At 38.5% G+C, this 27,425-nt stretch overlaps 2 protein-coding genes across 7 annotated transcripts; one reads left to right on the plus strand and one right to left on the minus strand.

The window, feature by feature from the left end:
- The first annotated feature begins 356 nt into the window (after positions 1-356).
- On the plus strand, positions 357-21,754 carry smc4 (structural maintenance of chromosomes 4). Of its 3 annotated transcripts, XM_023405373.2 has the most exons (24): positions 357-515; positions 2,020-2,177; positions 3,150-3,340; positions 3,915-4,106; positions 5,146-5,322; positions 7,356-7,520; positions 8,069-8,196; positions 8,445-8,585; positions 9,109-9,259; positions 11,259-11,423; positions 11,552-11,785; positions 11,967-12,152; positions 12,283-12,444; positions 12,675-12,900; positions 13,060-13,136; positions 14,082-14,234; positions 14,416-14,542; positions 14,863-15,052; positions 17,345-17,489; positions 18,131-18,304; positions 18,643-18,825; positions 19,085-19,317; positions 19,452-19,635; positions 20,206-21,754. In XM_023405373.2, the coding sequence occupies exons 2-24, from the start codon at positions 2,030-2,032 to the stop codon at positions 20,368-20,370; spliced, it is 3,897 nt and encodes a 1,298-aa protein (XP_023261141.1). In that variant the 5' UTR covers positions 357-515; positions 2,020-2,029; the 3' UTR covers positions 20,371-21,754. The 3 variants fall into 3 exon arrangements, with proteins under 3 accessions (XP_023261141.1, XP_023261142.1, XP_023261143.1); XM_023405374.2 differs by lacking the exon at positions 357-515 and having other exon boundaries at positions 1,676-2,177; XM_023405375.2 differs by lacking the exons at positions 357-515; positions 2,020-2,177 and adding an exon at positions 2,252-2,436.
- trim59 (tripartite motif containing 59) lies at positions 21,505-27,349 on the minus strand. Of its 4 annotated transcripts, XM_087173717.1 has the most exons (6): positions 26,902-27,349; positions 25,055-25,111; positions 24,630-24,932; positions 24,284-24,505; positions 23,879-24,088; positions 21,505-23,579 (listed from the first exon to the last, which is right to left on the minus strand). In XM_087173717.1, exons 3-6 carry the CDS (start codon positions 24,882-24,884, stop codon positions 22,965-22,967), a joined length of 1,302 nt encoding a protein of 433 aa, XP_087029843.1. In that variant the 5' UTR covers positions 24,885-24,932; positions 25,055-25,111; positions 26,902-27,349; the 3' UTR covers positions 21,505-22,964. The 4 variants fall into 4 exon arrangements, with proteins under 4 accessions (XP_087029843.1, XP_023261152.1, XP_023261150.1 ...); XM_023405384.2 differs by lacking the exon at positions 25,055-25,111; XM_023405382.2 differs by lacking the exon at positions 25,055-25,111 and having other exon boundaries at positions 24,630-24,971.
- Between the last annotated feature and the right edge of the window lie 76 nt (positions 27,350-27,425).

Here is a 27,425-nt window from a genome sequence, read left to right on the forward strand (position 1 = left end):
TTAATCGCTGATCCATCGAACAATATTTCTTGAAATGTAAACTATTAATCGGGGCGGGACTTCGTCTTAGTGTAACCAGGCAACCGTTTGAACACGTAGAAACAACATTAGGCTTTGAATCTGATAATAAACTTGCATAATATATAACATTGTAAAGGAGAAGTGTTTTACTTTAAACATTTTTTCGTCTGGTTATTTTTGTCATGTGGTTGTCGTGTGTTTGGAGCGAGGCGGAGTTGGCTTCGTCCCCTTTTTTGAATTTCGTGGTTTTTTTTCCCTTGCCCTTTGAACGTTCCATGGTGCCTTGCGTCAGTTTGTAACGAATTTGGTTCGACAGCACAGTTTAGGCGCCATTTACAAGTTAGAGTTTTCAAGTAGGAGAGCGACTCGGAATGACACGGGGCTAAATTTTGTGGATTATATTTGCCAAATTTTGGATTTACGAACATTTTTTCGAAACTGCGATTTGGCTTATAAAGGAAGACTCTTGACAGACGGTGTTCATATTGTGGAAGGTACATAGAAACATTTTAGCTGAGATTAATGGCTGGGTTCCGTCTATTTGCTGAAATGCATAACGATATTCCAAACCAGACTTAACATTAACAACACGTTAACTTCAGTTTTAACATACGTAGCGACGGTGGGAAAAGTACTGGCGAACGTTAACAATATTCAGTAATGCAATCAGTTATCACTTTTTGCCTTTTTTTTTACATTCAACGCAACATTAGCCTTTTCGTAGACAGGCATACTTCTAACAGTGACATGCAACTTTTCTGATTGTCTAAGCTAATGTTAATGTTGCAGATGGTTGCAAAACTTTGAACTGCAATATTTGTGTGTGGTTAACGTCCACTACTTTAACTTTAGCTGGTGTTAGTTGGAGAAATGCTGAGTTAAGCACCCCTTTCAATTCTGATAAACCCAACTTTGAGTACAGGTAATGTTACAGTGATGCGTTAACGTTACAGATCCACAACGCAGATAACCTTGCTAGTCAAAGTTAGCCATTATGTTAGCTTTAGCCTCGCTGTGATATTTAACATCAGATAGTTAGCTACTTTAGCTAACTTAACGTTAACATGAGCAAAGTGAAAATAGCGCAGTAACGTGGCAAAGTTAACGCAATGTGTTTATTTATTTTTTAACCCAGTGGTCAAACTAGCGGTGCCAACTTACTTATTTAGCAAACATACTTGTAATTATAATGCTTTTATTAGTCCAACGTTAAGTTAGGTTACATTCGTTCTTTGAATGTGCTTTCCAATTAGCTAGCGAGTTAGGTTGCCCCGTCTACACCTCCGCCCCCAACATAAGTTGAGGGGATGAAAGTTAATATTAGTGTCAGTTTGAGACCTCGATCTATTTAGGATGTTGTGTCTTTACCACCGACCAGAGACCCTGTTCAGCTGCGTCTTTCCGTAATGGCCATCTAACATAACGCTAGGCTAGGCTAAGAGCTGTAGAGAGAATTTAGTATTTGCATATTGGCTGAATTTGTTTTCTAGTTGACGTTACGTTAATTTTTATTTTCATGATTCCCCATCATTGTAAGGGTGCTTAACCGTTCAACTTTTAAAACGCGCAAATAAATGCCTACTTTGGATGCAGAAAGTTACTAAAGCGATACTGTCACAGGAGGAGGGCATTAATTTCAATGTTATTTAGGTTTAGTATTAGAATAGCATCTAATCCTCTACAATCACCACGCAGATTGGCAGCCATCTCATCTTACGTTATCAGACTGATAGCCTTTTTAATAACTCACTTTGTTCAGGTCACAAACTTATTCACTGTATTCCATGTTGTTACTTTATCTATTGTTTGTAACAAGTACGTTACCTTATGAAAAATATACTGACTAACCGGTAGATGGGCGGCAGTGAGATCTGACTGTGGTAATGATTAAAGCCTGACAAGAGGGTAGTTGCGTGTGACCGACTAAAAGTGGAGTTGGGAGATTGACAGGCACAAAATCCACTCATGGATATTCCTTTTTACCAATGACCCCTTCAGATTTCAAATCATGCCATCTAAAACTGCAAAGAGCTCAACTGCCTCCGCCAAGCCAAGAGGGAAAGGGTCGCAGCCTCGGGATGACTCCGAAGACGAGCTGGATGTACCCCCTCAAGAAACCAACTCTAATGGCCAAGAGGAGGCACCGCCGACAACTGGCAAGTAACAAAGGGTGTTTTGGTGTCTGTGAATCTAAATAAGTTGTGTTCACTCAATGGCGTTGCGTGTATTGCTGTATTGGTAGTGGCCAATTGGCACAGCTGTGAAGCTTTTTTTCGTACTTAAATCTCAACACGTAGTTAGAATGGCTGATATATTTTTTCTAAAGTGCCAGTCATCAATAAATGTGTGATGATTTTTGAGATGATTTTGATATCGTCGAGTACACGTCTTCCACGGATCTTCTCAGCAAACGAGGTAATTTATTTCGGATAATGAAGTGTTTTATGTAGTAGATCAAAAGGGTGTTTGACTCAATTCTTACAACTTGATATTAAATAATTTGATTGCGAAGCTTAAGATGCACATTGGCAATAAGTGATGTTGGTGTTCTTTAGAATATGTTGAAATGCTTCACTAGGATGTCTGGCTGCAAGAATTTAATTTACAACCATCGACCCCTTAGCTTGTTTATGCTTATGTGAGCACAATAGATTTTGGACAGGTCGTTGTGGCTTGGTGTGATGGCAAAATAATCGGTTTTACGTTATACATTATTGTCACAAAACAAGACTTTCCGTGTCTGTGTTTTGAGTACAGTTCAGCATGAGTGAAAATATGACGTTGATTCTCGAAATTCACACTTTAGTTATTTACAATCGACGAAATGAATGTGGCGCATCCACCCTCACGTATCAACGCTTCTCGTGGATAGCGTTTGTATAATAATGTGGGTTCCGTCATAAGCGGCCATGGTCTCTTTCTGTTTTTGGGTTGGCTCTTGTTTTCAGAACAAAGAAAAATAACGCCTGTCAACTTTCTCGGGAGTCGTTGTTTGACTGCTCTTTCAACTTGCTGCCTGTGTTTTGTTTGTTTGTTTTTTTGCTCCACTACCCCTCCCCCATGCACCACTGTCCCCCACCTGAAACGACTCGCACAGAGGAATAAAAGTTGTACTTTTTATACCACAGATCCGTCTCATGGGGAAGCTGCCGAGGCGGTTGATAATCGAAGTTTGGAGGAGATTCTCGGTAGCATCCCTCCACCCCCGCCCCCAGCAATGACCAATGAACCGGGCGCTCCTCGCCTGATGATAACCCATTTAGTTAATCGCAACTTTAAATCTTACGCAGGCGAGCAGATTCTGGGGCCTTTTCACAAGGTACGACCAAAATTACTTATAAATGTAAATCCTTCTTGGGAAATACTTTGTTAACATGTGTGTTAAGCTCACAGATTTACCATCATTTGTAGTGTTTCTCAATTTTACTTGACTCAAATTTCATTTGATGCAACTGTAAACATGTTGCCTTGAGTTGTGGTAGGCACACAAAATGTACAAAATTATTAATGATTTCACACTATAACATTTATTGAGTTACAAAAAAATCTAAGTGGAAAAAAGTCACACTCCTCCATTTTGATTTAGTGAGTGTATCTTACATGGGGTAATGATCTAATGGTGCACTGTTATTTCCTTTAAATTGTGACTTTCTTTAAAACTATGTCTTTTGACCTTTTTCTGCTCCCTTGATTGCTCAGCAAATATAGGTACATTAAAATAAATCTTAAGTACCCCCCCCCCCCCAGACTACATTCACTGCCACAAGCCTACTAGGCTGAAATGTTAATATATAGTTTCTAATGTTATGGCATTTACAATATTTGTGTGTGAGTGCTGTATATTTTTATATAATTGATTTTTTTTTTTATCTTCTCTCTTACCTTTCTCTCAGCGCTTTTCCTGCATCATTGGTCCAAATGGAAGTGGGAAGTCCAATGTGATAGATTCAATGCTCTTTGTGTTTGGATACAGAGCTCAAAAGATCAGATCGAAAAAGCTCTCAGTGCTGATTCACAGCTCTGATAAACACAAAGATGTGCAAAGCTGCACTGTGGAGGTGCATTTTCAAAAGATTATTGATAAGGTATATATCTATATCTGTCACACAAATACACAGCACACTCCCTCTGACCTCTTCTAAATTAATCAATACATAGTCCTAATTGAAAGGGGTGATTAGAAATATTTTATAGTGGTCAGATATTTTCCTTGAATTTTTATATATTTTTTCCTCAATGCCCATGAGATAATATCGATACTCAGTTATCACCCTAGTGACTAAACACAGATTCAAATCATTCATGAAAGTTACAACTAAGACCCACACATGCCATAGTCAATTCATAATGTACTAGAATCGATCCCTCTATTTTTGAATAATTTTTAAATGTGCCATTTAGTGAGTAGGCTCTACTAATTTGATTGTACTGTGAAATGTCAATAAAATGGGTGTTTGTAAGAAGAGACAAATTTAGTCTATTGCATTAGATCACAAGATATTTTGAAAACTGACTGCAATTTAAAGAATTGGAGTTAAATGTGTTTCCATATTTGATCTGCCACAGACAGTGTGAGTAGGTTTTGCCTTGATCACTGTTGAATATATGTATATATCTTATGTTTTGTTCTTCAGTTCACATAAAATTAAAATCAAGTTGTTATACTAATGGCATAATTCTGTGAACTGTGCTGGCTTTACAATCTTCCATTTCTGAAACTTACAAATATTTTTTAAGAAGTGGTGTACACAACTTAAATTATTAGACTTGTTTCTAAAATCAATACATTTTTAGGCAAATGACCAGCCTTTTTGTATGGTATTCATAATCTCATCATCCTGTCTAACATGTTGATTAAATTTTGTAAATGTAACATGATAGAAAACTCCAATATTGATATGGTTTATTTACATGTTAGTGTAGCTGGCCTAGATCTGCTGGGTGCTTTTTAAACGAGCCTTTTTCTTAATTGTTTTTAATGAGGGTGTTTTTCTTTAACCACCCTCAGTGGCTTTGTCAGTTTTATGAGTATTATCATTTGATGTGTAGAGCTATTTGAGTTTCTCCTGAACTGTTCTGCTCTAAGCTGCTATGTGTCTTCTACCCCTCCCCCCTCTGAGCCAGGAAGGAGATGACTACGAAGTTATTCCCAACAGCAAGTTCTATGTTTCCAGGACTGCCAACAAAGACAATTCCTCAGCCTACCATATCAATGGCAAGAAAGCCACATTCAAAGAAGTGGGGGCTTTACTCCGAAGCCATGGTATTGACCTAGACCACAACAGATTTCTGATCTTACAGGTAATTGTAATTTTTTTATGTAATTTCCTCTTCTACTTCTAACTCTCCTTTTTTATCCCTGCTGTGACCATCCCATTCTGTCAGAGATTTCCTGCTCTTCGCCCTCTGCCCATTTCCCAGTCCTCTTTTAGTCAAATGTTTCATGGCTACCTTAAAGCCATGCCTCTCTGTGGGAATAACCTGTTGCACTGGAATTGGAAGTGAGAGGATGTGCCCTCTGCCAGCCCTTAGACTGCTATAGCAGCGCATCATGGTTTGAAACAGTGACAAAAGTGCGAACCATAATTTGCTGCTTTAGAATTTTAAGGAAAAAATGCAATTTTACCCATACATGGACATGGACATAAGTGGCTACAGTTGGACAACTAACTCAGATTTTGTAGTGGGGGAATCTTTGATGGGGTTGAGCCAACAGTGAGGACAGGTTGGATCCCTTCCCTTCCCTTTCCCATTTACCTGCCACGCTTTAGCAGCACGTAAATATTGGCGTGTGAGAATAAACCCCAACCCCAATATTAGCAGTGCTGCTTCAGTGTGGCTGGATCAGACACCCCCCATTACCATGGCTTTAATATTGGTTCAACATTTTGTTTTCATTTTTTGCCTCCAGTGTGAATGTACTGCATTTATGTATATTTTTTATTATTTTTCTTCTTAGATTTTAAAAAAAAATTATTTATTTATTTATTTTTAGCATTGTGTTGCACCGAGTTTGAACCAGTTCACTTCTTACATACCTACTCCTTCTGATTGTATTACATGTGTGACCTACCCATTTTTACTGATTAACCCAAGGCTTATGGGGGGATGACTAATGTCAGAGCAGAACAAAATGGCTGATTAAATCTTTGTTGTCCTAATTTTTAAATTTTATGTCATTATTTTTACAGTAGGTGGTAGTTTCAGGTGATTTCACAGGGTTTCTACCCTCTACTGTGGTTTTGTGGTTAGCTGGTTGATTACATGTGCCCTGCTTGACTTTTTTGTATGCGTGTGTGCATGTCCATTCTCACTCTCCTTGAATGTTAGATTTTCAGTTCTCTGTCTATGACATGGCTGCATGACTATGGGAAGAGGCTTTAGCTTGTTCTCCAAGGTCACTTTTCCAGGCCTCTGGCTAAGGGGAAGCTGTCTATTTTGTGCACTGGTCAGAGCAGTGGATGACGTGGGATTTTTTTTCCCCCCTTCCTCTACTGGCTTCTCCTTTCTTTCATACATAAAAGTAATATGTGAGCTGCTTTTTTATCCCTACACCAAAATGAAACATATTTTGAGATTCAATTTTAACTATATATGGATTTAATTTCATTTTAACTTATTAGGTAAGAATATTGTTATTCTAAACTAGCCTATCTCAAAAAATAAATAAAAATGAACACATTTTCAGACAAATATAATTACACTGGTAAGTGTGGGGGCCGAATAGTATGCATGTACAGTATTTGGTACTCAACCAGGGTGTAGCTGCAAGAAGTCAGAATTGGCATGCTATCAAAAGTGTTTTTAAATCCATTTAAATTTAGCAAATATAAATTTAACACAAGTTCTGTAATGGGTAGTCATTGTTGGCTTGGCTGGATGGTGAGGTGTTATTAGAGTATTAATATTTCTAAGTGCTCTGAAGCATGTTAAACATACGTGATTATGCTATTTACTCATTCATATGATTAAATCATAGCTAGTATTTTTTCAAAGAGTAGTTGTTCAGTATTTTAAATTTAATTCATCTTTTTGTTAGTCTTAGTTTCTCTGAGTGGGAAAATCTATTGTGTTCTCAAAGGGAACCTCTAAAAATTAATTTTTGGTACACTGTGGATGACTTTATGTATCTGTAAAGCTCTATGTGTGTGTGGCAGACCAGCATTATTGTAAGTATATAGTTATTAATTAAGTTGTCCTCATATCTTAATGAATGTTGTGGATATTTTTTATTACAAATTATAGGAGTTGTTGTTTTTTTATGTCTTTTTGATCTTTTTTCTGTGACTGATGGCCTACATGTCTGTCCATGTGGTGTTCTGAACTGTACATAGGGTGAGGTGGAACAGATTGCCATGATGAAGCCTAAAGGTCAGACAGAGCATGATGAGGGCATGCTGGAGTACCTGGAGGACATTATTGGCTCCTGCCGCCTCAAGGAGCCCATCCAAACCCTGGCCCGCCGCATTGAGCTACTCAATGAGCAAAGGGGAGAGAAGGTGACATACAATCATACAATATCTGCTCACACAGTCAGAAGCTTACCAACTTTCCTTCCTGACTTCATTTACTGTGCATTTATACAGCAGAGTTTACAGTTTGAAGAGATTTTCTTTTGTGTGAGCATTTGTCTGGATACTTTAGATGAACAAAATCTGAGATGAAAATAATAGATTTTTGCAATTGTGTAACTGCAGCATGTAAGATAAGTTGGTACTTGGTTGGGCCAACTATACCAGAAATGAGTCATGGATTTTCATAGGAAACCTTTAGTGCATACACATATACTTCTGAAGATTGTGCTATCTTAATATGTAGACAAATGTATTTTTTAATACATTTTTTATTTATTGTTTTACCGTAACAAGATACAAAAGTAATTACAAACAAATGCAAATGCTGTTGTAGCTTTTGTCAAAATAAAATGGATTCTGTAAAAGGGATATATTGCCTTTTTTGAACATGCAAACAATGCACATAACTATGAGTAGAAATTTTTAAGTTTTGTCACCTGATATTAAGTATTGGAATATGTTTCCTGTCCTAGCTAAACCGAGTAAAGCTAGTGGAAAAGGAGAAGAATGCATTGGAGGGAGAAAAGAACAAAGCTGTGGAGTTCCTCACCCTGGAGAATGACATCTTCAAACACAAGAGTCAGCTTTGCCAATATTATGTGTGAGTACACTAGCAGAGTCTCTCTGTTCTGTACACAACAAATTAACAATATGATAACCTCATTGAATTTCAATGTAGACCCAGCAGTAGCATAGAAAAGAATAAAATGATTGCAAATTTTATACTTTTTTTTTTTTTTTTTTAAACCTACACAAGGTGAGCATGCCCGTTCTCTGACCCTTTCCCTCTCTTTTATATGTAATTTTTTTTTATCTCACTTGTTTTTCCTTATATCTCTTTGCCATTAGTCATGATCTGCAGAAGCGTGTGGTGGATAAAGAGCAGGAAAAGCAAAAGATCTTGGAAGACACCAAGGAACTCACTGAGAAAAATTCGAAGATATCACAGGAGATGGAGAAAATGAACCAAGAGCTCAAAAATGTGGAGAAGTAATGCATTTTGGTTCTTTCTTCCCTCTATTTACCAATGTAACATGCTTAGAAGGCTACTAATTTTTCTTCTAATTCAATAATTTTCTGGTTGTTGTCAGGGCCTCATGTTTGTTTAGAGGCAAAATTCCAGTTCAAGTCTGGGAAAGTATAGAAGTAACAGTAGTCATTTGTATGTATTAAAATTTGATTGTTGCAAAAAACAAAACAAAACAAAAACAGAATATTGCTGTTCCCTTGCAAAAAAAAGATATAATTCCCTACATTTTTGGCTTTGATGATCAGATTATGTTTAAAACCGACAAAACATCTTTGAAATGAAAACTGTGTAGGATCTGAAAACTGGATGAGCTTTATTATGAAGAGCTTGCTGTGTTATATTATATAAGCTGAGCCTGTTATTCTTTGATATGTATGGATTAAATTGTATTTTATTCAGATTCTTATAGTTATTCTGATATTTCAGTTGATTTTTTCATGACTGACTTGAATGTACTCACTAAAAATGCTGTTCCTCCACCAGAAAACAAAATAAGCTCAACAAGTACATTGAGACCCAGAAGGAGAAGTTCACCCAGCTGGACCTGCAGGACGTTGAAGTGCGTGAGAAGATTAAACACTCCAAGAGCAAGAACAAGAAACTGCAGAAGCAGCTGGAAAAGGACGAAGAAAAGGTGTGTTGGCCTTTAAATTGTGATCCACTATTACACACAGTTCAACAACATAATTTAACTTGGCATTCATGTTTGCTACTCTGATGTAGTTTTTTGATTATTTCCCTTTGACAGTATCCCAGTGGGCATTTCCACAGTGTTCAGAGGCACACACACATTTGTCAGGAGAGCATATCTGTAGCTCTATCGCATCATTTAAAGTACATATCCATTAACAAATAAGATTGCACAAAGTCAAGACAAGCTAGCACCAGTGGTATGACACTCAAGTGTTACTGTGTTTATTTTGTCCCGTGTCCAAGAAAGAAACATGGGCACTAAAAATATAATTTCCGTTGCTTATAGAAAACACAAGGGCTGTTGTTTTGAGGCCTGAAAAAATAGTTATTTGTCAAGGCTTTACAGGAACCTGCATAGTGATAAATGAATTGCAGAATTCAACAACTACATTTTAACTTGCATCTGTTTCATATGTTTCTTTTGAAATCAAACTTACTCACTTCTGTAATGACTTCTAGATTGAGAATCTAGAGCAGGAAAAAAAGCATTCTTCACAGGTTCAGTGCACAGTTGAAACAGTGTACTGTGTTTGTGTGTTTTTAAACAAGTTCATTTTATGTTGACTACCTTAAATGTCAGTGTTGTCGGAGTTATTTGCCATAATAAACATGGATTCTACAGTGACACATTTCCTAGATATGTAGAACATAAAAAAGAGAGAAATTAAGCATTATTTAATTGTTATAGATCTAATAAATTTTAAGTAAAAAATATTACAGGTTTTAAACAAAAGGCCTAACTTATGGTAGTTATTGTTTCCAAATAAATGTAACTGACATCATTGTGCATGATAGCAAAGGCTACTCAAACAAGACTAAGTCAGTGAAATTGGCTTTCATACAAAAAATGTGTACATTGGTACTTGCATGATGGATATGATACAGAGTGTGACTGAAAAATCATGCTGTGTCATTTATAGAAGTGTGTTGGGACTGTGCTTTAATTTCTCTTTTTTTTCGTGCCTCCGGCAAAGAGAAATCCCTCTATATCCTCTAAATTAATTGACATTATCCAGAGAAAAAAATAAAACCTGTGTAAAATTGTAAATCAAATTTCATGGCAGGAAGGCCTATCTGCCCTAAACTAGCCACTAGGGGGCTATAAAGTAACACACAAGTTGATTGTTAGTATGTACTCTGTTTCACTATTAATCATGTTCCTTTCTCTTAGACTAATGTTTCTCTAACTTGAGGACTTACTGAAAAATGTTTTCACACCAACCCAAAGTTAAGAGTTCCTTCATTACTGAAGGTATATCTTCTCATCCCCTTCTTGGCTCTAAAACACCATCTACTCCACCTCAAATGGCTGTGCTCTGGAAGCGTCTTGGTCAGAGGGGGTGCTGGGCAGAGGCAGGCAGACCTCTGGGGAGCAGTGTTCTGCTGTGTGGTAGTCAACTATGGCCTGGCTTGTGTAACACTCCCAGCAGCCACATTCACATTTCACCCACAGTTAACCCTACAAAACATAGACTATACACATGCATACACACACACACACACACACACACACACACACACACACACACACACACACACACACACACACACCACTCCTTGCCTTGTTTCAGCCCTGCCAAGCGGCAGACTGTTGTGCCAGTCTTAACCAGGGCTTGCTCATTCCTGAATGTGTGTTTATAGTTGATTACAGTTGTGTGTTTTGGCCTGCTTCTGAATGTGTAGCACAGTTGCTTGTAACTGGCACTGTCAAAAAAACATATTCAGTCCACTTACTTCACACCTCTTGTCTTCATAGATGTCTTTCATCTCATCATTAAATTTAAGAGATAAAGTACAATTGGTCAGTGGTTGGCAGGATTCTGTATTAATGAATTGTGTCCTCAATTTGAACCTAGACAGGTGTAGCCACTGTTGCTTAGAATCCAGTCGGACACATCTCGTCTGTTTTTGTACATTCTCCTGTCTTGCACATCTTTCAGCTGGAGGAAGTGCGCAGTGTACCAGCCAGCAGTGAAAAGGCCATCTCTGAGGCGACAGCTCGCAAGGAAGAGCTGGAGAAGCAGAAGGTGAAAGAAGAGGAAAAACTTAAGGAGGTGATGGAGAGTCTAAAAGAAGAGACCAGCGGCTTGCAACAGGACAAAGAGGTGTGTGCATGCTTCTTGGTGTTAGTTTGTTGCATGCTTTGTTTAACTTTGAATTTAAGCTTTTTTGCATTCTTTCCATGAAATCTCATCTCATTTTACTACTTTACCTCTCCACTTGTATTCTCCAGACCAAAGAGAAAGAGCTGATGGAGCTCAGTAAGGCTGTAAATGAGACCCGTTCCCGTATGGACCTGGCTCAGTCAGAACTTGACATCTACCTTAGCCGCCACAACACAGCTTTGACACAGCTCAACACGGCCAAGCAAACACTTCAAACAACCTCTGACACACTGCGAGAGCGCCGCACTGTCATCAAAGATTTGGAAGTCAAAATACCTCAGAAAGCACAGGAGCTAAAGAAGGTAAACCAAACATTTTGTTGGGGCAGCATTTACATGAAACACTTTTTCAAAATTAGTAGCTTGTGTTAAAACCAATACACACACCTCTGTATTCACTACACCTGTTTAGTATATCTGCCCAGCGGGTGGTGTCATTTTTGTGAACTTTTCCTTGAACCGCTTTACCCCTTCCTCTCTGCAGGATGAGGGAGAGCATGAGCAGCTGATGAAGATGGATAATGAGACTAGAGAAGTGGTAAGGGAAATGAGGCAGAAGGTGGATGAAGCTAAGAGCTCTCTGTCCTCCAACCGCAGTCGAGGAAAGGTCCTGGATGCCCTCATGCAGCAGAAGAAGAATGGCAGAATCCCTGGCATCTTTGGAAGATTGGTAAAAAGCCATACATTAATATACAGGGTTACTCAGCAAGGATTTTATTTGACTTTCAAGTATTCATTGCTTTGCTTAAAGAGCAGAAGTCTGTATTGGCTGTATTATTAATTTATTTTTGTGTTTGCAGGGAGACCTTGGGGCCATAGATGAGAAATATGATGTGGCTATTTCCTCTAGTTGTGGTGCCCTGGACAACATTGTGGTGGATACCATTGACACAGCTCAGAAATGTGTCACGTTCCTCAAAGAACAGAATATTGGGGTCGCCACCTTCATAGGTCTGGACAAGGTAAAGAAATGACACTAAATCATGAGGGTGTAAACCAATAATTTTCTGTCATAAAGCTTGACTGTTTTAGCCTGTTTGTGATGTATCATGTATGTTACACTCTACTACTTCACACTACACTTTAACCACTTACAGAAAGTGGTTTTGTCTTTGTTGGGCTATTTAGTTTTCTTCCATCAAAAACGAATGATTTCTTGTAACATCCTCTTCCTCCTCATTACCTTTTTCAGATGAAGGTGTGGGAGAAGAACATGGCTCCCATTCGTACTCCAGAGAACAGCCCTCGTCTCTTTGACATGGTGCGAGTGAAAGATGAGAGTGTGCGACCAGCTTTCTACTTTGCCCTAAGGGACACCCTGGTGGCCCAGGACATGGAACAGGCCACAAGAATGGCCTTTCAGAAAGACAAGCGCTGGAGAGTGGTCACCCTGAAGGGACAGATAATTGAGATGGCTGGTGGGTGGTCTTGTTTGTTTTTTGTTTTGTTTTTTTCTTTAGCCAGTATACTTAGGGCTGTCCCAGTGAAGATAATATATACATTCTGTTTTCACAAGTCAGATTTTTTTTTTTTTTTTTTTTTTATAATCTCCCTGTGGTTTGGTGTGTACTTCACAGGAACCATGACTGGAGGAGGGAGAGTATTAAAGGGCAGAATGGGCTCCTCTCTTGGCACAGAGGTCTCCCAGGATGAGGTGAGTGCAAAATATATAAATAGGGGCTGGTGTTTATCTGATGTCTTGAAGCAGAAATTTGGTCCTAACTGGCCCAACAATCAGTGATGCTAAAAAAAGTGATGATACTTGAAGCTACTTTTAACTAAGTCTTTTCCAGTTATGGGAAAGTTTTAATAAAATGTTTTGCGTTTGATTTAAAATAACAAACCTTTTCATGGAACTCTATTAGATTACAAGTTTTTGTTACTTACTTTGTCCCCGGTAATGGCTATGTTAATACAATTGTAATTTAATGGTAATTTGCACTTAATTGAAACCTACTAATGTAGTAACAATGGTGATTGTATAGGACAGAAGATTTGTGATTGTATTTATTAACCTTGAAGCCCTAATATGCTGTATGTTCAATAATTTCTTATACCATTAAAACATGATCTTTGAAATTTTAGCCAAATGGCACACTGATGTAGCTGAACAGATTGACATCATTATCAAAGCATTACCTAAATTATTATTTCTGCCAAGACATACTCACATTCAATAAGAGTTTTTATACATTAACAGCAAAACAAATAGGCTACTATCTATCAACAGGAGAACTCTAAAAGTAGATTAAATGTAATATTTCAGTTCATATAAATTATGTTAAGCTTCACCTATATGTACCAACCTTGTCACACAAGTGACACAATTTTCTGTAATAATTAAATTTTTAATTATAATAATAATAAATAATTTAACCAATGTAATGAATGCATGTAATGCATTATTCATTCTCAAAGGAGACATTTTTCTTATTCCGAGTGGGTCATACAGACTCCAAATAATTCTTAAGTTATACTTTGAGCCTGTTAACTAGAAGTGGTTTTGAGATGCTGGATTACTATGGATCCTGCTATCAGATAATCACCACAGCAGGTTCTTAGTGTACGAGACATGATGATTTTCATGTTTTTTCTGCAGCTTGACCGTATGGAGAGCAAGCTGAATGAGAAAGTGTCGAAGCTGCAGGGCTGCCAAGAGAGAAAGCTGCAGCTAGAGGAGAACATCCAGCGCCTGCAGCCACAGCTCCGAGACATGAAGAACACCCTAGAAAAATATGCCAACAGCATGAATGTACATCAAATACACTTCTTCCTTTTCATTCAAAGTGTTTTTTTTTACTCATTTGGGTGCATTTGTGTTCTGAATAACTTCTACAATTTATAGTCAAACGCAAAATGGAACGGTATTAACTGTATTAATACGTTTTGCTCTTAGCACGCCTGTGTGACTATTTTCCTTTTTTTGTCTTCAGAGTCTAGCTGATCAGGAGGCTCACTTGAAACTTCAGATCAAGGAACTTGAGGCTAACGTGCTGGCAGCTGCCCCAGACAAGGCCAAACAGAAGCAGATGGAGAAGAGCCTGGAGGCCTTCAAGAAAGGTAGGATCCTCCAGTAAACTGTAAAAAGAAATTCTCTTGGGAATTGTTAAATGTTATTAAATTAATGTTTGATCTCATGGTAGCCTGAGTTGTAATTTGTGGAAGAAATTTACACTTACATAACGTCAAAATTTAAACATTGAATTATTGTTATTTGTTTTTAAAGCCTTGTAAACATGACAGATTCATTAAAAAAAAGTTTTCCCAGTTTAATCCCACTGAATATATAGCATCAGACACTGAATGTCAAACATAAATATCATTCTATCTTTTTCCTTTCTTCCTGTTCTGTTCCTTCATACCCACTCTTGTTCTCTTAGACTTCGAGGCAGCATCCAGTAAGGCTGGGAAGGTGGAAAATGAAGTGAAAAGGCTCCACAACCTGATTGTTGACATCAATAGCCACAAGCTAAAGGCTCAACAGGACAAGCTTGATAAGGTCAACAAAGAGCTGGATGACTGCTCCTCCACCATAACCAAGGCCAAAGTAGCCATAAAGACAGCTGACCGGTGAGGAAACAATGCACATTTAAGCTCTGTAATTACATGAGTTTGCATTGGTCAGATACCTTGTTTTAAGTTTAAACTCTATTGTCTGTTAATGATGAAATTGATCATAGTCAGAAATGTTGAGCCATACATAGCGACTTAATTAGTTGGAGTGCGTTTGTAGGTACTGTCTGGTTTAACTGTATATGAAACTGTCCTAAAGTCACAACATTATTTTAAAAACAAGTTAACATGTTATGTTAATATCATTATACATTATTATTATTATTATTATTACATATTATTAATTAATTATAAATACCTGGTAATAAGTCCCTCAGTGACGTGTCATTGAGGCAGCCAATCCAGAGCATCTCAGATCGTCGATGCAGTGTTACAGTTGCAAAGACATCTCTCCTGATTGTCATTAGGGGTGACACCCCATACCAGGTTTTTGGGCGTAGTAAAAACCTGCTTGTCAGACCTGGCAAGGAAGTAACTCTTTTGCTATGTTTAATACTTTGACAAATAATACACATCACATTTACAGTAAGTTGCATTAGGTTACAGGAACATTCACTTAACTTCTCTGTTCTTCCACTTGTTGTCATTGGTTTCTTTGAGTTAATCAATGTTGTGGCAGTTGCAAATAAAATAGGCATCTAGTCATTGGTATCTGTAGCTGAAACATTAAGATTGATCGCATGGGCAGGATAGACTGAAAGGGTGCTGTAGCAAAACGACACTGTTGGCTGCATGTGACGTGGTTTGTTTGACTTGACAAGCTGTCTAGCCGATTAAGAACACAGTGGAGCTTATGAACTGAAAGCACTTCTTCCTCTCATTCTTTTTAGAACATTGCAGCTCTATCCATAACTGTCCTGTCATTGAATAGAGTCAACATGGGACTTTTCTGTAACAGAGAAGAATGTCCTAAAGACATCCGGTACCACCAGTGTTACAGATTCCAAGTCTGAAAGAGGTATTACTCTTTCAGAGGTGGTATTGGTGGCAGTTACAGAAAAGACTGAATCAATGACATTGGCATGCACGCTATAAACCACAGTACTATAACACCTTTCCTCTAATATCTATTAATATATACTATTAGGGTATCTGAAGGGGAAAAGTTATTAAGCATAAAAGTTTCCTCAAAGCAAGCCTTAGAAGATTGACTGCTGTAGACAGTAAAATTAGTTGTAGTTGTTTTTTTGTACGTTGAGGGTTGTTAAGAGATGTTATACATAAAGTATAAGTGAGACTGTTGTGACATCGGACTGTGTAGCAATAGTTTGATCTGTCCTTTTTGTGGCGTTTCAGTCGGTATCAGATATAACAGTCACTACTACTACCTAAGTTAATGTTTTAATTATATTACTAGGAATTACTATTATATCCTGACATAATAAACATAAATGTCATTAACTTAATGTATTTAACAAATGATTGTAGGCCTTACTGTCCCTACTGGTTTTCCGTCATTCATGACCAGTATGACTTAAAAAACTATTGACTTATAGTCTCTGTAGTCTTTAAAAGTCTCCCATTTACCATTTAATGTGGTGAACATACAATACTGAACCTCTTCCTCACCATTTTGGCCCTTCATCCACATTGCGCCAACATTTTCCATGGTCAGGTACTGTGTGTAGCAAAATCATCACACAAGTGTTGTCACTGGTGTGTATTTCTGTTTATGTTGGATGACTCAACAGGCATGCCACACTAATGTGATTGAGGGGCTCAGGGCAACAGCGCAGAGATTACTGTTGGCGTTGTTTAACAAGCAGTATTTATGAGCTATGTCAAATCACTGTTTTTCATGCAGTTCACAGAAACAGAAGAATATGTCAGAATACCTAGGGTGTTCATTTAGCTATAGTGAAACATAGCGTAAGTGTTAATACAGAACAGAATAATGTCCTTCCAACACCATTCTTTCCTCTTTGCTAGTGGGATGAAGGAGGAAGAGAAGATTAATCAGTTTTCATAGTTGTGGTTGTTCAGTGTTGATAGCAAACTTTTGGAAAACAATGTGAATACACTTATGTGGAAAAAAACAGTTTAACATGAAAATGACATTTGTAACTGATCATCCTATTGTGGTTAAGCTGTTCAGTGTCGTAAAGAATGGATCCTGGTGTTACAAACTGAAAAACCGTCACTGTGCTGGTCGCTCTTCAGCAGTCACTCAATAACAGTTTTGTTACGCAAGACTGAACCTGACATTAGTTGTTTTGTTTTATATATCTACACACACACTCTGACAGAACCTAATATCTATATCCTTTGCTGTCCGTGTCCTCTCTGCAGAAACCTGAAGAAGTGTGAGGAGAGTGTGAATCGAGTGCAGGGTGAGCTGGAGGAGAATGAGAAGTCAATGGCTGAGCTCACAGAACAACTGAAGAAACTGGAAGATGAGGCCGGAGCGATCATGACTGCATGTCAGGAGGCTGAGGTTGGCACACTTTAATCACTTTATGTTTAAGAATCATTGTTTTGTTTTTTGTTTTTTTTTGTTTTCTTTAAAAGATTTTCACAGAATGATTCCCAGATATTTTGTACCAATATATCCAAAAGTTGTAGTGTAGATGACTAAAAACTATCCATCTTGTAATTTTAAAAGAAAGAGAAAAGTTGCTGATTACAAGTCCCACACAGGAATGAAAAATAATTTTTACTTTTAAAATACGGTGTTTTTGAAATATTTATATATATATAGTTTTAATATATATATATATTTTTTACACTTTTAAATAAAAAAAAATTAAAAGAAAACTGATAAATACCATATATCCCATTTATATTTTACTAAAGTGTTTCAAAGGTGTTGCCGCACTACTATGCACTGCAATAAATATGTATAAATAAGTATGCAAGTGATTTCTATAGGATTTCAGTTTATGTTGGGATAATTGATCTTTCTGGACCATTCCTGGGGTTAATAATAATACTTCTTTAAAATTAAGGAATATATTTTACATTTTTCATTTCATTAATGTTTATTCTCATGTTGTAACTGTGTAGCCACATCTAAATGAATTTTAAGTAAACAAAAGTAAACAAATTTTGAGTACCACAGTTTTTCTTGTCCTCTAGGCTGAACTTCCTGAGGTGCAGGAGCAGTATCAGGGGGTGTTGAAGGAGATAAAGGTCCTGCAGCAGCAGGAGCACGCACTGCAGGAGGAGTCCCTCAGTGTCCGGCTCCGCATTGAGCAGATAGAGACCACCATCACTGAACACAACAACAAGATCAAACACTGGCAGAAAGAGGTGGGTGAGGAAAGGTGTCCCAAACAACATTTCCACAATAATTGAATAATTCACTAATGATGTTGTTTTAATTAGTTGGTGTAGTTTTGGAGTTGTGCTTAATCGGTGTCCTGTCCTTTTGCCTGATTTTATTACCTGTGTTTTACTTTTATAAAATGTTCAAGATTTTAGATACATATTTTTGCCAGCTGGCGTTTAATGAGCAATTATTTTTAAATTGAACTGTTGCAAGTTGCAGATGTTTCTGTTCACACTGACCTGTAGCAAATGTGTGGGCATATTAAATATATTTTTGGCTTTTATGTCTTTGACTATTAATTATTGTTTATGTTCTTCAGGCCAGCAAACTGTCCCTTCATACCATTGAAGACAAACCAGCAGAGGAACTTCCTGTTCTCACTCCTGCTGAACTTGAAAAAATCTCTAATCCCAACATAATTATCAACAAGATGATGACGTTAGAGACCCAATGTGCTCAGATGAAGCCCAACCTTGGGGCCATTGCTGAGTACAAGAAGAAGGTATGTAAAAATAAGAATGGGCTGTTCCTATCTAACTTTAACAGAGGTTTGCTAATTATGTCATTTACTTTAAGTGTTTCCTCATTTCACAGCAAGTAAACAGTGAACAGCAAATTTCCAATTGTAATTGAAAGCATTTGCTTGTGTTTGATGGCCTTAACTTAAAACCAAAGTAAGGAGTGGTGTAAAAATAATTGAATAACATTTAGAATTTATGAAAAAGGAAATGATTTCAATATGTGTCACTGTGTGTTTGCAGGAGGAGCTGTACTTGCAGCGCGTTGCTCAGCTTGACGAGATCACTACTGAGAGGGACAAATTCAAGCGTGGCTACGAGGACCTGCGCAAACAGCGGCTCAACGAGTTCATGACTGGATTCAACATGATCACAAACAAGCTGAAAGAAAACTACCAGATGCTTACCCTGGGTGGTGATGCAGAGCTGGAGCTCGTGGACAGTTTAGATCCCTTCTCTGAGGGCATCATGTTCAGGTAACAGATGAAGAAAAATGAACAAACACACAGGCCAAAGACCAATGGCACATTTTGTTGATTCCTGTTGTGTTTTCTAGACATAAAGCGTGTCTTTTTGTTGGAGCACTGATTCCATTTCTCACTTTTTCTAGTGTTCGTCCTCCAAAGAAGAGCTGGAAAAAGATCTTTAACCTGTCGGGGGGAGAAAAGACACTCAGCTCCTTGGCTCTGGTGTTTGCGCTGCACCACTATAAACCCACCCCGCTCTACTTCATGGATGAGATAGATGCTGCTCTTGATTTCAAGAATGTCTCCATTGTTGCTTGTTACATTTATGTGAGTATGACCCTGTTTGTATCGTGACAAAACAAGCTGAATGACACAGTGTCAAGATCTGTCTCTTAAGTTTTAAGTACATTTTAAGTAGCAAGATGGTGTAATATGTGAGTCATGAAAAGCCTCCTTATTCACAAACATCTGCCTAATTTTAGCATTCTTGAGTAAGCCTCTGCATCCAGGGGGTGTTGTTGGATGATACAATGATTCAACTAAATTACATTAGCCAGTTAATTTTAAGAACTTTGGAGCTAATCAGTGCTGTAATCACTGACTCACAAGAGCTCAGTGTTTCTGTTGTGTAACACTGAATAATGGAGGAGTTCAGAAAAATCTTTTATTTTTGGGAGCTGGATCAAAACAAAGTACTAAGCCTTTAAATGCTGGCCTCCACTGTGCCCATAATTTTTATAGGCTTTTGGATAAAGGTTCACTTCATTCTTTAGGTTACAATTTGACAGCAGCTCTGCAGCAGCTTTCTACTAAATAATGCTCAGTTGAGATGAAAATCTCAAATCACTATCTTTGCTCAGATCAGTAATTTTTTTTCCTTTTCCCTCATGTCTGCAGGAGCAAACAAAGAACGCTCAGTTCATCATCATCTCTCTGAGGAACAACATGTTTGAGATTGCTGATCGGCTCATTGGCATCTACAAAACTCACAACACCACCAAGAGTGTGGGAATCAACCCCAAAACCATCGTCTTCAAAGAGCACGATGCCGTCACTGCTTAAACCTTAAGAATCTCTTTGTTTGGCTGTTTTATTTTCCTTTTCACACACTTGTAAATATTTTTATATAACGTTTTATCTTGTCCTTTACAATGAAATGCTGCTATTCTTTATTTCTATCTGACCCAATAAATGTTTCCTGGTAAAATCTTTTCCTTAATGCAGACACTCATGTCCACTCACACATACAGTAGTGTTTGCCTTCACCTTCCGTCCAGTTCATCCATGACCAACCAGTCTGTCTTCCTCTGTTGGTTACCTTTTAGTCACCATTCTAATAGCAACATACAGTACTACTTCCTGCAGTATTGTCTGAGTATTCATCAGAGGGTGTAGTAGCAGTTTGTTCCCACACTGACTTTTTACAGGGTTTGTAAGTCATCAACAGAAGTTGGGACACTGGGATTGTTTGCATTAACTTTCAAGGTAGCATTTACTTCCATTGTGTCAGCAATGCAATTAACATTTCTTAATCCCTGAAAAAGGCCGGTTTCATAAGGAATTTACATACAGTTTTTGGTGACCTAAACTTTGTTTTACTTGGACAGTTTACCACTGAGTTTGTACCTTTCAAGGTTATCCACAGCAAATGTTGAAATTGCAATAAAAACTGGAAAAATGGGGGCATTCTAAAACTGTTAACTGGTAGTGTATTTTGGCTTAAGTGTATTTAATGTGACTGTCAACACTTTAGGTCGAATTTCAAACGTAATGTTTTCCACTCTAAACCTCCACAGCCCCAAAATATATTTTTGTAACTTATTCACACACATTATATTGTGCACAAAAAAATGAACTCTTCTGTAGATTCCTAAAATTACATGCATTGGCATAAGGAGCCAAAAAAAGGGATAGATTTAAAAAAAAAAAAAAAGCATAAATTGGAAGCTCACAGTATGTTACATTTAAATTCAACTTGTGCGGGACCACCTCAAACGGTCATGATTTGCCTGATATGTGCACACTACTCATGTGACACCATATATTTCACACTACAAAGACAACTGTAGCGAGCATCAGTTAATTGAGCTCACTGCACCACTTTGAGACATACTACAACACTGACTGACTTGTACCCCCATCACACACTGGTACACAGATGGCTTCTGAATATTGTGAATATCACAAAAACTTAAGAGCATTTGAACAAATTTATTGTAACATTTTTTTTAAAATACAGGAATTGAGAAAAGTTTATAAAAACCACTATAACAAGTCTGGCTAACAACGTTTATTAGAAATTGGATCTACTCTGCTGAAGTTTGCTTGAGTAAAATGATGTAACATTTTGTAGGAGGCAGAATAGTGCTGATAAAGCTTTTCCAAAGGCTATAATAATTTTTAAAATACACGATATCATTGCACCATTTTAATAAAAAAAAACAAATCCTAAGCAAAACATATTGGTCCTGATGGAATAACCAGTCCACTACAATAAAGCTATCAAGCGCAGGCGAGGTAAAGGTGTGATGGCTAAAGGCACAGTAAGGGAGCCACTCAGAGCATCACTGCAACATGATCTGTGGAGGCTTTAAGTCAGATCCACTGTGTGTCTGCTTCTACTCAGCAGGCTCTAAATTTCACATACTGCCCCCGTCACTGTAAACATACACAATTAGCTGCATTGGTGTCCCGAGCTCTCTGAGACGACAGGAAAGCTACTGAAATGTCACACTGCACAATGGGAAAGGTGACTTAAGAGTTTGTAGGCACTATTTTCATTTCTAAGTTTTCCATCTTAAGCACCTTCCCACTTTGCCTTGTGCAAACCATATTCTCAGTCTAATGTTTCGATTAGTGTTAGATAAATGCTCATTAGTTAGGCAGTATGACGATCATAGATCAAATAATACACTCCAAAGAGGAACGACACTGAACAATAACAATCCAGTATATAAAAAGATATACAGATACATAAACCGTGCCTAATTTTTTTTTAAAAGACCTTGACAGAATTTTTTTTTTTTTTTTTTTTTTTTTTTTTAACATGGAAGTGAGCAAGTCATACCCTGCACTTTCCCCCTGGTCTGCATGCAACCTCAGGGAATCTTTAAAGTAAGACTAAAGGGAAAAATGAATCCTAAGATGAATATTATTGTATCCATGTTTATGTGATTATAAATACATTTATAAAAAGGTATTTTTGTCAAGTTATTTCTGCTCAGTCTGGTTTTATTTGTATTCATTTAAATTTTTATTATATTCAATTTTATAATGATCATTTTATTTGACGCAATTTTCTATAAACCGGACTTCAATATGTAGTTATTTGTTTACTCATTGCCTGAATTTTCCAGGATGCCTTTCTGAGTGCTGAGAAGCATTAACAAAAAGGAAAAGCGCTTGCAATGCATTGTGGTCCATTTACTCTAAGGTCACCACAGAAGGTTCAGTGTTGGTCTACATCTAAATTGAAACCCCTGCTGTTTCACTGTGAAGTTGACAGCAAAATCAGACATCCACAGTTTTTGACTCTTAAGTAGCAGCTGTTTAAAAGATATTTAAGGTGGATTTTCCTTCACTACAGAAATGGGGAAGTGAGACTTTCTCAGCTTCTAAATAAAAATGGAGGGTTTAAGGTTTCAGTTTGGTGTCTTTCAGTGGGATGTCAGAGTTTTAAAGAAGGCAGCCAGCTGCTGGAAAGCCTCTCCCCCAACTGAGGAGAGCTGTGTGCTCCATCTCTCTACAACTGCTGCCATCATTGTGTATGCTGACCCCGCCGTGTCCCAGACAGATGTGATGAGTTCGCTGCTCAGGCCATGGACTAACTGACTTAACCGAGACAGCAGAGAGAAACCGAGCGATGCCCCTCCTACCGGGTTCACCCACAGCACTGCCAGCAGCAGCAGCAGCCCCAGCAGCACCACAGACGAAGTAGGCTGCAGCTCACACCACACGTCCTGCACCCAGCTGTCAGACTGATCCCTTCCAGCCTCAGCCTCCGCACCAGCCTCCACACCGCCACATCTGGCACAGCAGCTCACCTTAGGAACAGGTGCTTCCTCCAGGCTCCTGATGGTCACAGCAGGCCAGCGCTGCTGAAGGTACTCTGCTGCCCGCGGGGTGACGGAGAGGTTTATCACAGAGGGCAGAGGAGTTTTCATAAACTCCTCCACCCTCTCTCTGAACAAATGCACCTTCTCCAGGAAGACGAGAGGCGAGTCCTCCTCCTCTACTGACGAACCCAAGGACACCAGGTCCAACTGTTCTTCCTGGAGGAAACACGAATGTTATCAGGGCTGTGGTACACCAGTGGTGCTGAAATTATTAAGTCAATTAATCAATCAATCAGATAATTAAGCAAAAATCTAGTAATCATTTATCTGTTTATGTAATTTATCAAACAAAAAATTAAAAATGTGCTTGTTAACTCTTAGTTACTTCATTATACACCCCAATATGAAACATGCATATATACGAAGTGGCGCTAAATAATTTAGAGGTGCCTGAGAAACAAACAAATGATGATGATGTGCGCTATAAATTGTTGTACATCAGTCATGAAACAGACCTGTAGCTCCTTCACTCTGTGGATGAGTGGATCATAGGCCCGGGACACCTCTGCACCAGCTTTGTCCAGGGCCTCCAGGTAAGCTTGCCGCTTCCTGGCCAGCACCACCTCCAGCGTCTGAAAAAACTGATTGACTTCCTGTCGGTCCTGCCTCACCAGACCCTCACAGCGGGCCTTCTCCTGCTCCAGCTGCTCCCCTAGCTCACACACCTAACAGACAGAGAGAAGAAGAGGGCAGTCAGCATAATTGGAAGGTTTTTTTTGTTTATTTGGAACATGTATTTATTTTAATATATTCAGTTAAAAAATTGTAAAAAATAAACACTCCATACAGGTTTCTCAGAGTACATTTCCACATTAATTTGCCCCAACTCAGACAGTGGCCATATTGAAGAGACTCCCCACCTGTGCCCATCTCTGATCAGAGAGTCTGGCCAGCAGTTGCGATGGCGTCTGTCTTTCTCTGATGAAAGCCGCCTGCAGGTCGTCGATGGGATGGCCCTGGTGCTGCCCAACAGTCAGACACAGCCCACAGATCAGCTGCCGATCCTGGATGCAGTACATGTTCAGAGGCTGCCTGTTGTGCTCCTGACAGGAGGGGGGTCGTGGCTCATTGTCCTTCTGGTACTGAGATAGCAAATGAGTGAACAGACATACAAGACAGATGAGCACAAACTGAATCAGCAAAGCAACAGCCAATAAGAGGATTTCAGACTGACAGGTAGTCAGAGGGAAAATGATTCTCTCCTACTTTCTCGATGATGGCCCGCAGAGAAACATTGGTGGGCAGAGCATCTATGCCCGTTGGGGGCAGCTCCATCACATTACGGCAGTTGGGGCATTTTAGCGGCAGGCGGAGCGGACGCCAGATGGAATAGTTGGTAGACACCTGAAGCAAGTTGTCCAGACAGGTCTTACAGAAGGTGTGCGAGCACGGCAGGACTCGCGGGTCAGAGAACAGAGAGTAGCACACAGAGCACGTCAGGTCCTCCTCTAGATTTTCCATAGTGGAGACTAGGGGCCGGACTCAGGACTGGTTGTTTTGGGAGAAGATCTGGCAGGACAGCAGGATGGGTGAAAAGCTGTGTCACACCTGTCGAGCAAAACATTAACTTGCTACAAACTGTATAGTAAATATAACCTGGAGACTACTTAAACAAAAATGGGACAGTATACCATGTAATGCTTGAAGGTTCCAACTTCTGCAATGTGTGATGATTTGATGCTTTATTCCTGTCAGAAATGACAGTAAAATAAATATCTTTGGGATTTGGACTATTGGTTGGATTGTAACAAGACATTTGAAGAGGAAAAATTTGTATTTTCCCTGTTTGCTAACATTATGCAAGCAAAATGACTGATTGAGAAAATATTCAGCAGATTAATCACATCACATTCAATGCAATTGGGTGTGGCATTTTTATGACTGTAATCTCTAGTCCTCCGGGCTGTGACTGTCAGTGCACTAATGTTATAAACTCTTTGAGGAATTCAAACTTAATTGTTCGCCATTACTCGTCTCTTTCTTTTTCCCCCCAATTATGGTACCGACTGTTGCACATTTGGAATGAGAAATAATTGTTAAGCACAGGAGGGGTAGCTTATACATCTTCATTATCTCCTGTTTACTTAGGATTCATGTATATCTTAGCATATGTAGGTAAAGTGTGGTTATATATATTTGAGTGTCTTTCTGAACAGATATATTTTTAGAATGAGAGCTTTTTTTTCTGCAAACAAATAAATAAAAAAATTAAACAGCTTCCCAAAGTTTATAATATTCAGCTTTTGTCATCACTGACAAATGAGTATATTACATATTTTTTCCTTTTTTTTTTATATAAACACAGGGGTCATAGGGAAAGATGGTGTTATACTGGACTACTTTACATTGACAAGTGTTTGTAATTTTTTTCCTCTCCATTGACATAGTTGGGGAGAGCAGAATATCAGAGACAGTACAACACCACCACTATGACCTGAGTGCAGAATTTAATTAACACATCTATGGCGGTGCCAAAAATAACCCTGGAACATTGTAAGCACAATGAAATTAAACTTTATGGTACAACAGTTGTATTGGGTTGTATTATATAGTGCAGGTGTATCAAATGAAATGGCCACTGAGTGTACAACCAGAAACTATTAAAAGTAGGATTAACTAGTAGAGGTTTCTTCATTAAAATAAGTCTATCCAGTATGTGTGGAAGAGCAGATCTTGTACTGAAAAACAATTAAAGAGCCAAAAACACGGCTCAGCTCCTATTACAGGATCAGTTGTTTTGTGTGTTGTGTGTGTGTGTGTGTTCTCTACTCTAGTTACAGCCAGCAGCGCAGCGACAATAGGAGGCCTCATGCCAGCATCCACCCAGTCCCAACTCCCACAGACACACACTTTGTTGTCAGGGACAGGCTGTTCAGCTGTGCAACCATACACAAAACCTGATGCGTTTATGGAGTCAAACTGCAGCCGAGTTGGCGCCCAGATTCAAATAGGTAACAGGTGTTCTGCTGCAGCCTCATGACCATCATCAATTAAGCTAATTAAAAGTAGAATTTTAGTCACATCCACATAGGTAATGGGTACATTTAAAACTCACGTTTTTGTTTTTTTATCTTTACTGTGATTACTGCATGTTAACTGCTAACTTAACCTAACCGTTGACTGTTTTACATAACATTTTAACTTATTCTTTTTTTTCATAAATCGGAGGCAACGGCACCGTTCATCGTTGTCTTTCAAGCACATAAACTCCCCTTTTTGTGGCTTCATGTAGCGTATCCTCGGCTGCACTTCAAGCAGAAAATGTAGAGTAACTCGGATAATAAACCGTCTTTTCATCTTTTATTTCAAATAACTTGACGCTCCGAATACTTGAAACCACATAACAAATGTAGCGAGTACTTTCTCGGCAACCTGTCTAGCATTTGCTACTGTCCGTTTTATTATTTATCCGTTTGTAGTTTTGGTGAAACTTCACAGAAGAAAAAGATGTATTAAACGAGGAATCTTAAAAACTCACCGTCTGCTCGGAGCAAAGTGTCTCTCCTAAACAGAGCTTTCATTTCCTGTTCCTTCTCGTGATGCCTTCAAGAGCGCTCAGTGAATTCCTACTCCTTAAAGTAGCAGGACGCGGGCATATACCAACTTTTAGAGCACACTCCAATGCTCGTGTATTGAGTAAACGTGCTTTGCAATGTTTGGCTTTGGTTGTTTAAAATAATCTACAGTTACTCCCGTAAATAAGGAGAACTGTGCTCATATATAATTCGTCTAAATAACTAATATGCCCCCCCCCACACACTTCCGACATTTCCGACAGCTGCGACGAATGCATCATTTTTTATGGCCCGTCGTACGCATGCGGGTAAACGGTCTCCCTGTCCAATCAGGCTCCGCTTTTTCTCGATTTGAATACAAGCTCAACCGCTGAGAGTAACGAAGGTATTTGGCCGTTTTACATATTTGTATGTGGAAAAACAAATCAAAAAACGCACAAGTATTAATCTCACCACTTCGTCACAACAGACCACACACACACTCAAT

The sequence above is a fragment of the Seriola lalandi genome, unplaced genomic scaffold (assembly GCF_002814215.2).
Source record: "Seriola lalandi dorsalis isolate HSWRI2012SDOR001 ecotype SW California unplaced genomic scaffold, Sedor1 jcf7180002054276, whole genome shotgun sequence".
NCBI classification, from domain to species: Eukaryota; Metazoa; Chordata; class Actinopteri; order Carangiformes; family Carangidae; genus Seriola; species Seriola lalandi.

Bases quoted from the DNA above. Each gene is read 5' to 3' on its own strand.
- smc4 (XM_023405373.2), top strand. From the start codon at position 2,030: ATGCCATCTAAAACTGCAAAGAGCTCAACTGCCTCCGCCAAGCCAAGA. The intron at 8,197-8,444 runs GTGAGTACACTA...CTTTGCCATTAG, and splicing joins CAGCTTTGCCAATATTATGT to TCATGATCTGCAGAAGCGTG. The intron at 9,260-11,258 runs GTGTGTTGGCCT...CACATCTTTCAG, and splicing joins TGGAAAAGGACGAAGAAAAG to CTGGAGGAAGTGCGCAGTGT.
- trim59 (XM_023405384.2), bottom strand. From the start codon at position 24,884: ATGGAAAATCTAGAGGAGGACCTGACGTGCTCTGTGTGCTACTCTCTG. The intron at 24,089-24,283 runs GTGGGGAGTCTC...TCTGTCTGTTAG, and splicing joins CTGATCAGAGATGGGCACAG to GTGTGTGAGCTAGGGGAGCA. The intron at 23,580-23,878 runs GTCTGTTTCATG...TGTTTCCTCCAG, and splicing joins ACAGAGTGAAGGAGCTACAG to GAAGAACAGTTGGACCTGGT.